The 16,905-nt window shown below is 35.1% G+C and overlaps 1 protein-coding gene across 2 annotated transcripts; it reads left to right on the plus strand.

Moving 5' to 3' along the window:
- Positions 1-5,332: 5,332 nt before the first annotated feature.
- LOC108996543 (SAC3 family protein A-like) lies at positions 5,333-16,690 on the plus strand. 2 transcript variants are annotated; one of them, XM_018972482.2, is made up of 14 exons: positions 5,333-5,696; positions 5,828-5,899; positions 6,997-7,923; positions 8,230-8,667; positions 9,957-10,058; positions 10,720-10,817; positions 11,989-12,169; positions 12,480-12,977; positions 13,093-13,233; positions 13,722-13,781; positions 15,481-15,611; positions 15,765-15,898; positions 16,029-16,258; positions 16,458-16,690. In XM_018972482.2, exons 2-14 carry the CDS (start codon positions 5,840-5,842, stop codon positions 16,557-16,559), a joined length of 3,102 nt encoding a protein of 1,033 aa, XP_018828027.2. In that variant the 5' UTR covers positions 5,333-5,696; positions 5,828-5,839; the 3' UTR covers positions 16,560-16,690. The 2 variants fall into 2 exon arrangements, with proteins under 2 accessions (XP_018828027.2, XP_018828029.2); XM_018972484.2 differs by having other exon boundaries at positions 11,992-12,169.
- Positions 16,691-16,905: the final 215 nt, after the last annotated feature.

The following is a 16,905-nucleotide window of genomic DNA, read 5'->3' on the forward strand; positions in this document are numbered from 1 at the left end:
CTTTTTTTGGTTGTTTCTGCTCCATTTATAGCTGCTACATGTGACCGTGTTTGACTGGAAGGACAGAATGTTTTGGTTGGTGGCCAGTAGTGTTTTGGTTGGTGGCCAGTAGTAATGGTGCTTGCATTCTTTGACTGCTACATAGTGTGACTTTATTTGAGAGTAAGACGCCTAGTGTTGGTTCATCTGTGGCATCGATGAATGGTAGAAGACAGTTCACAACACGTTGCCGACAGTTCACAACACGTTGCCTGCTTTTGGTGATTTGATCGACTCACCACGTAGACCTTAGTTTATTGAAACTGAGTATGTCGGGAAAACTAAGAATCCATCGGTATTCTGTTAGTCTTTCTTTGCAGGGGTTGCTTGAAGTAGGGGACAAATGATCCATCTGATTGTGCATCAGCTGAAGAAATGACCTTCATTAGGTTTTGCCTGCTTTGGGTGATTTGATCGACTTACCGTCTAGACCTTAGTTTATTGAAACTGAGTATGTCGGGAAAACTAAGAATCCGTTGGTATTCTATTAGTCTTTCTTTGCAGGGGTTGCTTGAAGTAGGGGACAAATGATCCATCTGATTGTGAATCAGCTGAAGAAATCACCTTGATTAGGTTTTAGTTGGTGGGGATGGTGTAGAACCCTCCTAAGTTGTGTCAGCTTATCCTCGGTTCGGGGACCATTTTGAACATAGACTTCTAAAGTCCGTCGTTCTCGTCTTCCTCCACTGCTCGGTCTTCTTCTTCCCGTTGTCCTGGTAGTAACAAAAAACACTACTAGGAGTAATATTATTAGTCATAAATTGCACAGGGTCGATTGAAGACTAGAGTCTAGAGCTTTGTACATAACCAAGGAATTTGTCTGGAATCTTTGGGATCAGAATTTGTGGTGGATGGTTTTTTCGAGTGATGATATTATATGAAAAAGGACCTGTTGTTAGAAAGCAGGAAAAAAATACGAGTGGGAAGGCCAAAAAGCTGACTGTATCGAGTGATATAGGGAAACTAGGAGGAAGCACCAGAGAGTGTTATGAACATTTCTTCCATGAAAGAGGGTATAGAGATTGAGGACTAATGGACTGTTCGGTAGGTAAACCGGCAGCTGGTGAAGATGATTTTTATAACTAAGTGGACCACATTAACATTTCCAGCCAATCACAGTCCACAATTGCGACAGTACAGTCATAGTTTATCGCTATGACGTGGACACAGTGATCGTCTTGTCGACTCGGCCCATAGTTCTCTCTCGAGTCTTGACAGCCAACCTAGTCCACAATATCAAATTTTAATGCATAAATTTTAATAATCTTGACGAACTGGTCGGGCATAAATATCCATGCTGTTTATAGAGCTCGCAAGCTCTTCGGTTGAAAATAGACATGGCCCACTTACGAAAAAAACAAGAAACTAACGAACAAAAGCAAGCGGTCGTGGACTTTGTTGCTTCTTGCAGCGTTAAGAGTAAATTGACATTGGTGTAGTTAAAATTTTATGCAAATTTTGAATAAAATATCACCTTTTATCTTTTTTCTGTCCATTCAAAATTTTAATTCTACGTTGAATTAGGCATTTCATTTTCTATACTAATAAAATAGTATTATTTTTAAATTTCTTTAATTTTTTATCTACTCTTTAATGTATATAATCTGTATCTATTTGGAAATAGCTTTATATCTTAGCTTTTATAATTTTCAATAATTTACACATCAAAGTACATAAAACATATCCAACAACCATAAATTAAGTTCATCATCAAGCACAATTTCATAAAAATATGTACAAAATCAAATTGGAACTTTCATTTAGGTCCCATTTAGATATTGAGTTAAGTAGAAATGAGTTGAGTTTTTTATTAATGGTAGTGAGATGAGATAGTTGAATGAGTTTTGTGGGATCCACTTAAGATGAGTTTATATGTGTTTGAATGTTATGATGAATTTAGATATATTTATGGGAAGTTAAAAAATATTGTAGGTCTTGCGAGTAAAAATGTGTTCAATTGAACATATATAAAAATATTTACTGTGGGCTTTATGTAAGATGCATTTATTTTACTTGTACCAGTGCAGACGGTTTTAACTCTTAGCCAAACTTTGCATTGCAGCGGTAGATTTTATTTATTAGCCAATGCTCTTAGCAGGGTGTAGATTATTTATAGTTTTTAGTGGAATTTTAGGGCTTAAAATTATATTTATACATGTACATATATGAATCTCAAATGCTATCCGTATGAGTCTCTCCCACCAAGAATCCGATTTTCATATTGCTATGAGATCTCAGAGAATGTGGAACTCGATTTTAAAGCAAACACATTTATTAAAAAATAAATAAAGGATGTCAAATGAATCCGAGTCTCTTCATACTAGATTATTGTTGTCAGATATTGGGCTGATCTTAGGGCGCATTTTGCAAGTTTAAGTTTTTGAACTCTTATGTGAGCCACTTATCAAGCTTGGATTTTCGGTTTAAGCCTGGTTTGGTTTGAAAAATCTTTCAATCAATTTTATTTCATCTCAATATTTAAATATTATTTAAACACAAATATTTTTTAACTTTTAATTTTCGACTTTTCTCATATAATAATTACTTAATTATTATAACTTTTTTAAATTTTCAAGCAAAAAACAATTGAAACAAAAATGATATTAATAAATTATATTATATCCTTCTTTTAATTGTATAATTTTTTTTTTCAAAATTTATCTATCTCTTTTTCCAAAATTCTATAAAATATATTAACTTAAACTATTTTACTACAATTTATAGATTTATCATCTCATTTTCTCCGTGTAACACTACCCAAATGAGGCCTAAGCTCTTTCTTCAGAGTGACCGAATCTTTATTTTTTCCCCAGTCAAGTAGGTAGATGATGAGCATACTCCGCAAGAGTGAGATTAATACCTTTAGAGCAAGATCATTAATGGCTAGTCACTCGAGTCATTTTATTTGTAAGTTGGTGCGAAGGATACTCAATTTACATAATTGACGCGATATAATTTGATTTGAATGTTCAAATTTTTAAATTTATTTTATAAATTAAATCATATCATATCGATAGTGTATAATTTGTTTATTAAACATGGACTTGTAAATAATTTTTTTTTATAATCGCCTATTTTTACGTTAGAGGTGCTTTTAAAATTCTTGTCGTGTAATACCTCTATTGATATTTAAGTGGCATACAATTCAAACATATTCTAAAAAACAATCTCATCGAAACATCTTCCCTTGATTTTAGTGGCATACACAAATCCTTTTTTTTTTTTAAATAAAATAATAATAAAAAATCTCTTACAAAAACTCTTCCATTCATGTTTTAATGAACTATGCCATTATTTGTTTTGAACTCAACTAAAGCACACTTCAAAATTTCATGAATCTAGACGTATTTTAATGAGTTTACATCAAAACACTATTTAAATCATCTTCTTTTTTTTTTTTTTTAATTATTTTTTTTTTATAAAAAATCTCAATAAATTTTCAAGAAAATATTATGCTCAACCTTCACATATCGCTTTTAACAATTGATATGGGTGCCAATGGACATGGGATGAGCATGCTATATAGTATGAGAAATACTATATACATAAAGGAATTCCGCATACTGATGTGACACACTATCAGTGTATTACGTCTCTCTCTCTCAACCCCTCCCCACTCCCTCAACCTTACTAAGAGAAGAGAGAGAGATCTCGTACCTGTTGGTGAGAAGATGACGAAGGCAAGTGTGAAGGCCGACGTCGGCAAGTGGTTAGGTGTGATAGCGACGTTAGCAAGGGACAAGGAAGGTTTGACTGCGACATTGGTGAGGGACGACAACAACGACGTCAGTGAGGGGTTGGGAAAGGGGGAGGAAGAGAGAGGCATGAGGAGAGAGAGAGAGAGAGATGTAACACGTAACACACTGATATCTTTTTATGAGATCAATGTGTGAGATCTCTTTATAAGATCCATTTGTATCTCTAACAGCCCTCATTTAGGATATATACTCATATGAATGAAACAATTGCTAACATAATAAATACAAATAAATAAATAAATAAATATTTATTAGTTTTTTTAATTGTTTCTTAGTATCATTTTCTTCTTTATTTTATTTTTCTTCTCATTTGAATGAATCATCTTTTAAAATTTCTGTCATTTGAAATAAAAAGAAACAGAAATATAAAATAAATATTACAATATTATAAATACAGGGGTGATTCCAAATAAAATTAAACTTTTAAATCAAAATATAATGTTTTGCTTTGAGAGAAGAATTTTAGAAATAAAAGTTTTATTTAGAATTGGAAATTTGGAAGCCGATTTAAAACTGATTTATAAAGGGAAAACGCTTTGTGTCCCGACAAAGTATCCCAACAATGGGTCTCGACATCTTTGTTATTTATTTAATGATTAACTAAAAGCATTAGTATTAGTTTATCTATTTGCAAATACAAAAACATATTTACATAATTAGACCATTAAATTGACTACATTAAATTATGCAAATTAAAATATTTCCATAATTATGAAGAGTATCACTACATATTTGGAGATGCACTATTCACTCATCAAATACTATTTTATTAATTTTTGTCCTCTCCTCCCTCTCTCTTTCTATCACAACCCTTTCTTCTTCTCCCTCCCTCTACAACACAACCTTTACATTCACCTTCACTTTCATTTTCATTTTATTATAATAATATATTATATATTTTTATATTTTTAATATAATATATAAAAAATAATATTTTATTATTATATTTGTATTAGTAATGCCAAATGTATGTAGTGGATGCTAATTGTTAAAAATATATAAAATAATTAATTTTAAGAAAAAAATATTTTATTATTATTTTGACTTAAGATGCATAATCTAATATAAAAGTTTTTCTTAATTGACAAAGACAATCTTTAAAGAGAAATGATGCTTGCAGTCGTGAGTGTGCAAACGTCGTGCAGTCGCTTTAAAAAAATAAATAAATATGAGACTTACATTAAAAGAAATTAATTTTTTTAATAGTGAACTCCACTCTTTTTCATAGCGACTGCACGGCGTTTGCGCATTCTACGACTGTATGTAGTATTACTCATCTCTAAAATATGTGATTTTGTATTTGTATATAAATAAATTAATACTAATACTTTTAAGTATTTTTTAATAATGTTATGAATTTTCTTTAAAGAAATGTTTAAAAATTTAAAAAAATGTATTAAAAAAAACCAAACAACCTTCTTGGTAACTTCTCTCAAGCTACCCCTCGGTGGCCAAATTACTGTCCTTTAAAAAGAATTACGATCTTTATCATTATAGTCGTTGATATATTTAGAAAATCCCACACGAGTTATCGACCATAACCTTCTTCTACCACCAAACAACATTAGCAAGTCCTGTCCCCCCCGATCACGACTCTTCCTAGACCCCCGCTTGGACCTCCCTCACTCCCTCTCTCTATGAAATCTTCGAATTACAGTAATTAACTATAATTGTTTTCTTCTCTAAGTTTCATTAGTCATTAGCTTCTTTGTTTCCGGCCAAATAAACTTCATCCATTTTACTTGCTTTTATAAGGTTTGTTTTTTCGGTTGTATGTATAAATTTGGCTGATATCTTGTTATCTGAAAGTTGCTTCTTCATATCTTCGATTTTTGCTTCGGGTGCCCCCGACTCAGGCCGAAATCGACTTCTCCCTGCGAATTCGAGTTTTTGTTGAAGGTTTGGATCGTTTACCATTTATTTCGAGCCGATTAGGGTTTTGAAATTTCTGTATTCTGCGGGTTCGTGATTAATCAATCTTTCAGTGAAGCTTTGCGTGTGCTTATTAGATTATTGATGTGCTTAATCAGGTTGTGGATAAGATGATGAATCAAGGAGGTAGTACTGAGACCATTGCTCCCGCGCAGACCAATTCCCTGGAGGTAATTTCGAGGCACTATAACTTTCTTGTTTCAATCTCTGTTCGATTGTATAAGTTTAATTGAATGCAATTGTAATTCTTCTTGGTGGATATATTGGTTTTTTGGTGCTGTTATGAACTCTTTATTTTAGTAGGTTGATTCACTGAGCAAATTTTTCTATACAAGTGGCTGAAAGATAGGCATCTCCACTTGAGAGGATTTGATGCTGCATTAAGAAATGGCTGATGGTTCTATTTTGTAAGGGTTAATTATCTATCGGCACTAATGTCTCTGTTGATTTGCTCATAGTTTTAGATTTTTTTCTTTCCTTTGCTGGGGAGCGCTAATGAAATGTATTTTTTTAAAGTCTATTGACTGGTATCGGGGTTTTGAGGGGGCTTGCCTGAAGCTTAATGGAATATATGTCAACAGTGACGATACTTTCCCAACCTACCCAATAATAATGGATCAACTATTAATGAAAGAGAAGTGCTATAGACACAAAAGAATTGCACAAAACTAAACACACAAATTGACATGGTTTAATTTTATCTGTTAGATCTACTTTATGGTAAAAGTAACTTTACAATCTTACGTATCACATTAAGCCAAGTCAGTTTGTAGAGTTGTTTTTGTGTAATTCCTTTGTGGCTAAAATATTTCTTTTAATTAAAAATCGTAACTGAGAATAAGGGCTCCATTTCCCAATTAAAGTATTCTTAAGAAATCACTGCTTTGAATTTTGACAAATTCACCTCTATAGAAATGAAAAAATGAAATGAATTTAAGAATTTGAATTCTGACTCAACTGTTTGAATTTATTTTTCCCATGCATTGGGGTTACGTGCAATAAAATTGCATACAGTCAACTTGGACTAGGATGTATCAATTTGCATTGGGGTTATGTCCGGGGAAAATTTTGTATCGTGATCTGTTTCTATTGTGTTGCCAGGTTCTTTTGATGTATTCCATATTTCTTTTTCATCTCTTTACATCAATTAATACCTGTTGCAACTCGTGTAAGTTTCATATCGAGATTGCTTCTTAAATTCCGGTAGTATATTGGTTGCTGCAAATGTTAACTGTTATTACATACTCTGCATTCGTTTCTTTCTCAGAATTGGCACATACTTGATGCAAACCAAGGACAAACTTCTTCATATTTTCCCCCAACAACTGGGCCAGAAGCCATATCATGGACCATCCACCAGGCGGATCATAGCTCCACCCAGAATGGGATCCTTTCTAGCTCCACTTCCACTTATCAATATGACTACCATGCACAGCCACCGACAAGAAATGTTCAAGATGGCCAGAATGCAGCATCCGTCCCTTCTAGTTCATCAAGTTTGGGATCAGCAAATGTGTCGCATGATTTTAATGGCTATGCACTATACCCTAATTCTACAGATCCATATGGAAGCTCTGGATACCTGGGTTACTGTAATAGCCATCAGCAGCAGCAGTCCAACCATTCCAGCTATCAACAGCAGCAGCCTAACCATTCCAGCTATCAACAGCAGCATTCTAACCATTCCTACTCACAGCCTGTAGGAGCATTTCAAAACACAGGTGCTCCTTATCAGCCTCTTTCCTCATTTCAGAATACAGGGTCTTATGCTGGGCCTGCAAGTTATTCAAGCACTTACTACAATCCTGGTGATTATCAGACAGCTGGAGGTTACCCAAGTAGCGGTTACAGTAATCAGACTGCATTGTGGAATGATGGCACTTATACAAATTACGCTACCCATCAATATGCAAACTACAATCCAGACTCAACTGGTACTTATAGCTCAAGTACTGCGCCTGCACCCTCCCTACATTATCAAAAGCAGTGCAAGCAATGGGTAGACTATTATGGTCAAACAGAAGTCAGCTGTGCTCCTGGCACGGAAAATATCTCTACTGCTAATAAGTCTCATGTTGCATGTCCAGTTCCTGGTGTTAGTGGTGGATATGAAACTTCGAATAGCCAGACACCACCTTCTTACACCCCATCTTGGAGGCCAGATTCCAGTTCATCTGACTTGCCCTTGGTGCAGGTTTTAATTTCTTTCTATACAGAGTCTGGAGGATTTATGTGCCTTTTCAATTGCTGTATTTGATATTCTAATGCAAGCACACACATCCTCCACATATATAATTAGTATACACGAGAAATTCCCATTGAGTACTCTTACACAGTCATACTTAGGGATGCAATTTTATTTCTTCAGATCTTTGTGCCATATGGTTTTCATGACAGATCACACTGCATCTTTCTTGGGTTAAACAATTATTTTGCACTGACACTTGGTGGTTAAATTGTTGTTATCTTTCTCTGTTTTTTTTCCTTTTCGTTTGGTCAGCCTATTGTAGGAATTAGTGGTTCCAATGATATTTACTGGCATGATGGAGCTCCAAGTTTGCAAGTTCTCCATACTAGTCCCTTGCAATCCCAATCTCAAAAGCCTCTGGATCCGAAAACTTCTTATGATAGCTTTCAGGATCAACAGAAAACCATGTATTCTCAAGGGCCTAGTGTACATTATCCTGCTACTCATCAGGTGCCTCAGAGTTATCAATCACCCATGCAAACTGTTCCATCTTTGGATACACAAAGGGTAAGCAAACTGCAGATTCTAACAAACCCTAGAATTGCTTCGAATTTGACCTTCAATTTACCGAAAATCGACAAGGATAGCTCTGCAACAAGTGCAGCATCAAAACCTGCTTATGTTAGTGTTTCACTTCCAACTGCAACTCAGAAAGTAATGTCTGATAATGCTGCTGATTCTGTACTTAAGGTGAGATAAATTGTTGCCATCCATCAAACTAATTTTTTTTATAAATGTTTATCTTCTATGATATGGAATGGAAGATTGGACAGATGCTTCAAGATATAGTTACTAATCAGGTATCGCAAAAAATTTTGTTGGATAAATTAATAATTTTATTAATAGAAAGCTATGGCTTCTACTCAGTCACACATATATGAGATATGCACCTAAACAACAGAGGAAAAAAGAGCAAGAAAGTCCTGAAATCTAGAAATAGTAAAAACCATGGACATCCATCCAAAGATAAAGAGAATTTTAAGAAGAAAAAAAAAAGCCCTAAGATTTTCCATTGTCCTCTTGCAATCCTCAGCTCCTATAATTTATTTCCCTTCAAACGCACCACATCCAACATGAGAGGATCATTTTTCATAAAGTTGTACTATGAAGATTTTAAATGTATGAACACTGCAAAGCATAATCATGCTTTTTTAAAATGCTGGAAACTATCATACTTGGGTCTCTCTCTTGTATACACCTTGTGTACATGGGCTATGCTTATTATTCCATCAGTAAATTATTTATCACTAACAAATGCTGGAAGCTTATTTATTTCGCTTTGAGGTACAAGGATTGCGATGTCATGTTTAGAAAATGGAAACTTCTTTTAATCTTGAATAAATAGTGCATTGCATTAGCATAATCATCTTTCTTTCTAATGCTGGAAGCTTGTACATTTTCCTTTGAGCTTTGTGATGCAATCCTTGGGAGAGTTCATGAACTTCTAGTTCTTGGGCTAATGGTTAATTGGTTTTCTATGAGTGGTTTCAGAGTAGTTAGGTGGATGCTGTATGTCCAGACGCCAAGGAGATTTTTACAAAAAAAAAAAAAAAAAATCAAATAAATAGAGAAATGCTTCATATTTGTTTGCTTTTATCGTTCATTTTAGCGGGTCCTCTTATATGGTCGAGCAGCAACCTATCTATTCACTTATCCAACGTGATGGTTGAGAGCTGGACAGTGTTGAATTTAGTTGGGCACCGAGTCTTTTCACCTAATGCAGCTGTGCAGTCAGTCTTTTACTATTGTAATTTCACTTTTGAATTTTGATCACTTGAGTGGCCAATGTTGCTATCTGATATTTGGACGACTTGATATATTCTATCTGTATTTGGACGGCATGATAAATTCTATCTGTATTTGGACGGCATGATATATTCTATCTATCTAATGTCATAATCTAACTCAAATGACACATTAATTGGTTTATTATGAGCATGGTTTGATGTTGTAGCCTATGACTCTCTTGTTGCTTGCAGCCTGGTATGTTCCCCAAATCACTACGTGGTTATGTTGAAAGGGCGTTGTCTCGCTGTAAAGATGACACACAGATGGCAGCCTGTCAGGCTGTCATGAAGGAGGTAAGCCCTGAAGACAAGTTCTGTTTTGGTTGCCAAACTTCTTACAGTGTAAAGTTTGAAGTAAACTGACTTGTGATAAGCAAAACTGTGAATGAAACCCAAGAAAGCATTCAAAAGTTAGAAAGGATATAAAACTTCCGGAGTTTTGAACAATGGATAACGTAAAAACAATATATTAATGTGTTACCTCCATGCCATTTAATTTTTCTTTTTTCCCTTTTGGGATATCAAGATAAGCCCGCTTCCAAAGCAATGCTTATATTTATACGAATTCTCAGACTATTCTTCTTTATGTTGGGGTAGAAAAGTAATAATTGGTGCTTATTGAAAATATATATAACTTATCAAAAAGTACTAATTGATGTCTTTGAAAAAGTTTGGGTAAGTTTGGATAATAGTGACCTTTATTTGATTGTGATGACTAACTAGCATTGAGTGTACTCAGTTGAGACAGTATGAACGAAGTTGGAGTGATAATAAAATCTAAAACCTGTGGTCATTTTTGCTCTCCTGACATGCATGCTTTCATGTATAGTTATATAACTAAATTTCTTTTTTGGACTTTGATTTTTAATACCATTTATGTGATTTTTTGGTAATTTAATTTTATGATTAATTGTGTACTTTCTTGACGACAAAAAATTGTTACCTCTATTTTTAGTTGATCACAAGGGCAACTGCTGATGGTACACTTAACACACGAGACTGGGATATTGAACCTCTTTTCCCACTACCAAATGTGGGTGCAGTCAACAAAGAGTACTCTCTCTCTCTCTCTATAGTTTCATGGCTTGTATTTCTTTTTGTATGTTTGCCTTTGCAAAGAAAAATCTAAGGATTGATGGACTTTTTATTTTGGGTTCAAATTGTTTTTCTTCTTTTTCCTCTTTATCTTTGTGGATTATTCAAAATTCTATAGCAATTCCATTTCCATTAAAAGAAGCATCGTTTGGAGTTGTTACCTTTGTCTCCCTGACCACGGATTCTTTAGTTGATGATGTCAACTTTCTCCTACAAGGACATTTCCTAGTATTCTATCTTAAAGCACTTGTGTATGTTATGTAACTTTTTGCGACGCACGAATTGACACCCTTCTTTTTTTGGGGTGGGGGGTTGTAGGGGTTGAGTAGTGTGTGGATGGGAGGTTCACAAGTCTAGCAATAGAAGAATCAGAAAGATAGTTTGATGGACAAGGGAATAACTAAAGAAAGAAAGGATTAGGAAGAAGGAGCTCTTTTGTCTCCAGCAAATCCAAACCACATTGTTTATTGTGCTGACGAGGCTTGTAATTGGGTAGGATGTTTATGTCAACCTAAGACGAGCAATGTTTAGAATTGAGTTGTAATGGAAATTACAAGGGTTTTTTTTTTTTCTTTATATATATATATATATATATAAGTATTACTAGTTTTTTAATGCATCCAATCTTACCACCTGTATGATTTGTATAATTGTATGTCTATATTGGACAACATTAAAAAAAAAAGGATAAAAATCCTTCCATGGGCTAATTAGTTTCCCAATTTAAATTTTACATATCTAAACTTAGATGAAATCTCTTTGTAAAAAGCTTGAATGTTTTAATCAAAACTTAGCTAAATATATTCTGCAATTGGGGGGCTAAAATGCCCTTTATTGAAAGACTGTAGTCCTTGCACTCCCAAGAATCCAAAGTTTTAAGGGATAAGTTCTCATGATTACATGATTCATTGGGTATTGGAAGACCCTTTTGTTTTGGATTAATAGAGGCAAGGTCATGTTTGTCTGAAAGATTCAAAACTCAGTGGACGATTTTGTTGAGACTGGATGATGAATAAATTAGTTTATGTCTTATCGTTGTTTATGTATATATATAGGCATATCTCGGATTATGTCTACAGTATTCTAATTTATTATTCTAATTTATCCTCAAATGCTTTCTGTTCTGTAGCAGTTTTCAGTGCTCAACCCCAGGTTTGGCATTGCCAGAGTACAAAAGAAGTCCTAGTAGACGATCTAAAAGTAGGTGGGAGCCTTTACTGGAGGAGAAACCACTTGATAAATCAGCATCTACTGTAAATAACACTGTGAAATATGGTGGCTGGATGAATGCGAAGGAGAGGAACAGAAAGGTATTCATGTGACGACACTTGTTTTTCTGGGAAACTACAATGCTGCCTAGGTTACATTCAGTCTTCCCTTTTAAAATCCCGTGTTTCATTTTTTTATTAACCTGTTCTACCCTTTTTTGGGGGTGGGTGGGTGGGAGTGGTTTGGAAGAGGTGTAATCCGACCATTTGACTTGGTGTGTATGTGTCCATGTCTGTGTCCAATGACTTGCACATTTTTCACTTGGCATATATTTCTACTAGTTTGTTTCTGAGAAGCATGTCTAATTTAGATTTTTGGTAGTTGTTACATTGCTTAAAAAATTGTTTGCAGCCTTTTGTGGGGGATAATGAAAGCAAGGAGAATAATTTGAGTGGTGCAAAATACTCTCCACTGGACCAGAAAAATGCAAGTAAGAATACCCAGAGGCTGGTTAAGAAGCAACGTTTTGCTGATGGTTTAAATGCTGCTGATAAAGGTGATGCATCTGGTGATAGCGATAAGGAACAAAGTTTAACTGCTTATTACTCTAGTGCAATAGCACTTGCGAATACACCAGAGGAAAGAAAGAGACGTGAAAATCGCTCTAAGCGTTTTGAAAAACGGCAAGGGCAAGGACAAGCAGAAACCAATCACTTTAAACAAAAAAATGCTGGAGGAGGAAACCTGTACAGTAGAAGGATTAGTGCCCTGATGCTTAGCAAGAACTTTGAAGATGGTGGCACCAGGGCCGTTGAGGACATTGATTGGGATTCCCTTACTGTCAAGGGGACCTGTCAGGAGATTGAGAAACGTTATTTGCGTCTTACTTCTGCACCTGATCCCGCCAGTGTAAATACTTTTTGTCATTGACTTTTAAGATATTTAGAGTTTGAACCAAATCTCAATAATGAACTGATGGAATCTATGAGAGCAATATAACTAATTTTCTCAACATTTGACACAGGTAAGACCAGAAGAAGTATTAGAAAAAGCTCTGGATATGGTTCAGAAATCTCAAAAGAATTACCTATATAAGTGTGATCAGTTGAAGTCTATTCGGCAAGATCTAACCGTACAACATATTCGCAATCAGCTAACAGTAAAGGTATATATGATGTGTGTTAATGGTGATCTCTTCCTCTCCGTCTCTGTCAGCACAATTGTGGTGATCTCTTGCATACACTTTTTGGATGGCCAGTGGGTTCCTGTTACCTTTTAAAAATAATAAAAAATTAAATTGCTTTTCTTTTTAACCTTGGGTCTACCATCTAATCTAGCCTTAAGGCATCAGATTTCCTCCCCCCCCTCCCCCCATGGGTTCTCATTGGTTTGAATGCATGAGTTTCTAATACTCTCACGCGCTCATGCACACACACTCGGGTCAGTTTCAACTTTTGATATTGTTACATCCCTCTACTAATTTTTCATTTATCAATATTCTATTGAACCTACCATTTAATGACATGACCTGGTATAAACTTTTCGCGTATTGTAACATTATGTAGATTAATGTGTAGCTTAAACTCAACATTATATGTATATATTTGTGTGTTGTGGAATTGCTTATATCCATACATCATACCCGTGCTGTAGGTGTATGAAACCCATGCCCGATTAGCTTTGGAGGTTGGGGACTTGCCCGAGAATAATCAGGTTGGTGATCTTAACTTTTCTTGATTTCTATCTTATTTTACATGGTTTTTCGCTTTTGCTTGCCTAATTTCTCTGGTTCGGTTCTTATAAAAAATAAAAATAAAAATCTCTGGTTCTGTTAAGTTCGCTACACTGTTTTTCATGCACAACTTTTTAGACTATAATTCATGTTTCATACAAAACCATCTTTATGTTAAAATTGATCAGTGGAGCCATTTTTGTGTGCTGTTACACAGCCAGCCTCTGGATCATAAATGGTGCCTAAAGGAATTATCTGTATACATGCACCAGTCTCAACTTCCAATAGCTGCAGCCTTTTTTTTTTTTTTTACTGGCACCGGGAGTGCACGGGTCCTTGGCAAGGAATTTCCCGCATGTGCACCTCAAGTAATTCAATGAGAAATTCTCTCAGTCCAATGGCCCTTAGGAGCACTGGCATTTGGCTAAGCCAAAATGCCAGTTCATCTTCAAAATTTGAAGAAATAGAAATGGAATCATCTGCATTGGAGTAGTCAATTACTAGTGGCTTCAAATATGAGCTACAATATTTCTAAGTGTTTCTTCATATTTGAAGATGTACTGTTCATATTCAAAAGTGATATTTTAGACCCAACTGCTCATAACTGCTTCGATATATTAAGATCTGCTTCTATATTATACTTGGTCTTGTATATTATACTTGGTGTTGTATATTAGGTTCACATATCAATATCAGTCTTCAAGAATAAGTTGGTTTTGTAAATTAGGTTAAGCAAAAAAAATTAGTTGGGAAATAATATTTAAGTAAAAATTAAATTATTAATTAACAAATGGTTAGTGTAGTTGCAAAATATGAAAAAAAGAATTATAAATATTATTATTAAAAAAATAATTTTATATTATTATTTTGACTATTCTAATGTGGGGTTATGGCTTGAATGGTTTTGAATTTATGGAAAACATGTACTTTTAGCTAAATTTTGGAGATGACTTTGATGAAACCAATGCTAATGCTCGAAATTGTTTGCACCCAAGGGTTCAAACCTTAGATCTGGAGAGAGCATACCACCAGGACCAATGCTTTTACCACTTGAGTCAACCCCCAGGGGTTAATATATATGTAGCTTTTAGTGTAAGTCTGTAATGTTTTTATTACTTGACGGTTTATTGCAGAATATTTTGGGCATCATATTTACTATGCCTTCCTCGCATTCCTATATTCATGGATAATTGTGAAAATACCAGGGTATCTTGTAATGTGAAAATTTGGCAGAAAGAAATACCAGGGTGTAACAGACTCGCGCACCTGCTAGAGAGGGGGAAAACTCAATTGCATGTTTATGGGTAAACTAGTGTTGTTCGACAACCCAGCTACTCACTCCATTGCATGTGAAGAGCCACGAGTTATAATATGCTTTTGAGGAGCTGGGTTGTGTTCAATCATGTAAAGGTTTGTTTTATTGTTATTAGTCAATGGGGGTGGACGGTATATGCTCTCTCTTTTACAGTGACTTTGGTTAAATGAATTGGTACCAAAACTTTTTTGCTACCTTTTATTGACAACGCAATGCTTCATGGTAGCAATTTCTTACCTTTTGTTTTAATAAATGTAGAATGAGTTTAAGAGACCTTTGCTCTATATCTCACTGTAATTTTCAAAGATTTTATAGTGTTAATTTGAATTAGAGTTGCTGGTTAACTTTCTTCTATGTTATTTCAGTGCCAATCGCAATTGCAAACCCTTTATGCGGAAGGTATTGAGGGATGCCATATGGAGTTTTCTGCGTACCACTTACTCTGTGTCATTTTGCACTCCAATAATTACAGAGATCTCTTATCATCGATGTCAAGGTGGGTTAATTTGCAGAAAGATGACGTTGCTTTCATTGTTTTGCTTCAAATAATTAAGTTATAACGTGGCGTCAGCTTATGCATTTTTTTTACTGCATGTATGTTTTGATTGTCTAAACTAATTGTGATTGGAAATGTCTTCTTGGTTACCAGATTATCAATTGAAGCGAAAAGGGATGAAGCTGTAAAACACGCCCTTGCAGTTCGTGCAGCCGTCACTTTGGGAAATTATGTCTTATTTTTTAGACTATACAAGACAGCCCCTAACTTGAATTCCTGCCTTATGGGTGGGTATATGTTATTGAATTACTTCAGAATAAGTCTTCATCAGCAACTCCATAAGTTTTTTAAATATGTAGCTCCATAAGTTAATGGCTACTTAGAAAGAGTCAATAATAGTTTATAATCTTTTTGTAGATCTCTATGTTGAGAAGATGCGGTATAAGGCCGTGAGCTGCATGTCTCGCTCGCATCGCCCAACAATACCTGTTTCATACATTGCGCAGGTGCTGGGCTTCACCACACTAAGGAATGAAGGAAGTGATGACAAGGACTCGGATGGATTAGGGGAGTGTGTGGATTGGTTAAAGGCACATGGTGCATGCCTTACTGCAGATAACAATGAAAAGATGCAACTTGATACAAAAGTATGTTCAACCTCACGAGCTATCAATTTTGAGGGGGTTGGGTTCAAAATGTGTTGTTCTTGATCAATATCTGAGCATGGCATTGAGATGGGGCTCATTTTATGCCCTTGCGTGGTAGTTGTTGATATAATACTGTAGTGTTTCACGACCCCTTTCTTTAACGGCATGTTAATTAATAATAATAATGTTTGATGTACAGGCTTCATGTTCAAGTCTTTACATGCCAGAGCCGGAAGATGCGGTGGCCCATGGAGACACTAGTCTTGCCGTTAATGATTTTCTGACGCGAACATCCTTATAGTTGGAGTTGATTGCACCCAAATGTGTTTGTGCATTATTAGTGAGAAAATGAGTGGAAAATCCCAACTCCTTCACGATCTGTTTCATTATGAAAGGGGTTGATATATATCCGTCGACTGGAACTTTGGAGGAGGTTGAGCCTAGTGGGATTGCCTGTAACTTTCTTATTTGCTTTAGGAAAGGGTAGATCAGAGCTGTACGAAAATGGAAGTATGATTAAAAACATCTAGATTATTCCCCGAAGGAAATGCTGGCATGGCAAGGCAATGGGGCTGATTCGGTGTTATACTTCAATCAATTCTTTTGGTGAAGACAAACGATAGTAAATGTATTAGAAAAATTAACCT

This window comes from Juglans regia, chromosome 7, assembly GCF_001411555.2.
Source record: "Juglans regia cultivar Chandler chromosome 7, Walnut 2.0, whole genome shotgun sequence".
Lineage (NCBI taxonomy): Eukaryota > Viridiplantae > Streptophyta > Magnoliopsida > Fagales > Juglandaceae > Juglans > Juglans regia.

Excerpts from the sequence above, each read along its gene's own strand:
- LOC108996543 (XM_018972482.2), top strand. The coding sequence starts at position 5,840 with ATGATGAATCAAGGAGGTAGTACTGAGACCATTGCTCCCGCGCAGACC. Across the intron at positions 13,234-13,721 it reads GCAATCAGCTAACAGTAAAG|GTGTATGAAACCCATGCCCG; the intron begins GTATATATGATG and ends CCCGTGCTGTAG. Across the intron at positions 16,259-16,457 it reads AGATGCAACTTGATACAAAA|GCTTCATGTTCAAGTCTTTA; the intron begins GTATGTTCAACC and ends TTTGATGTACAG.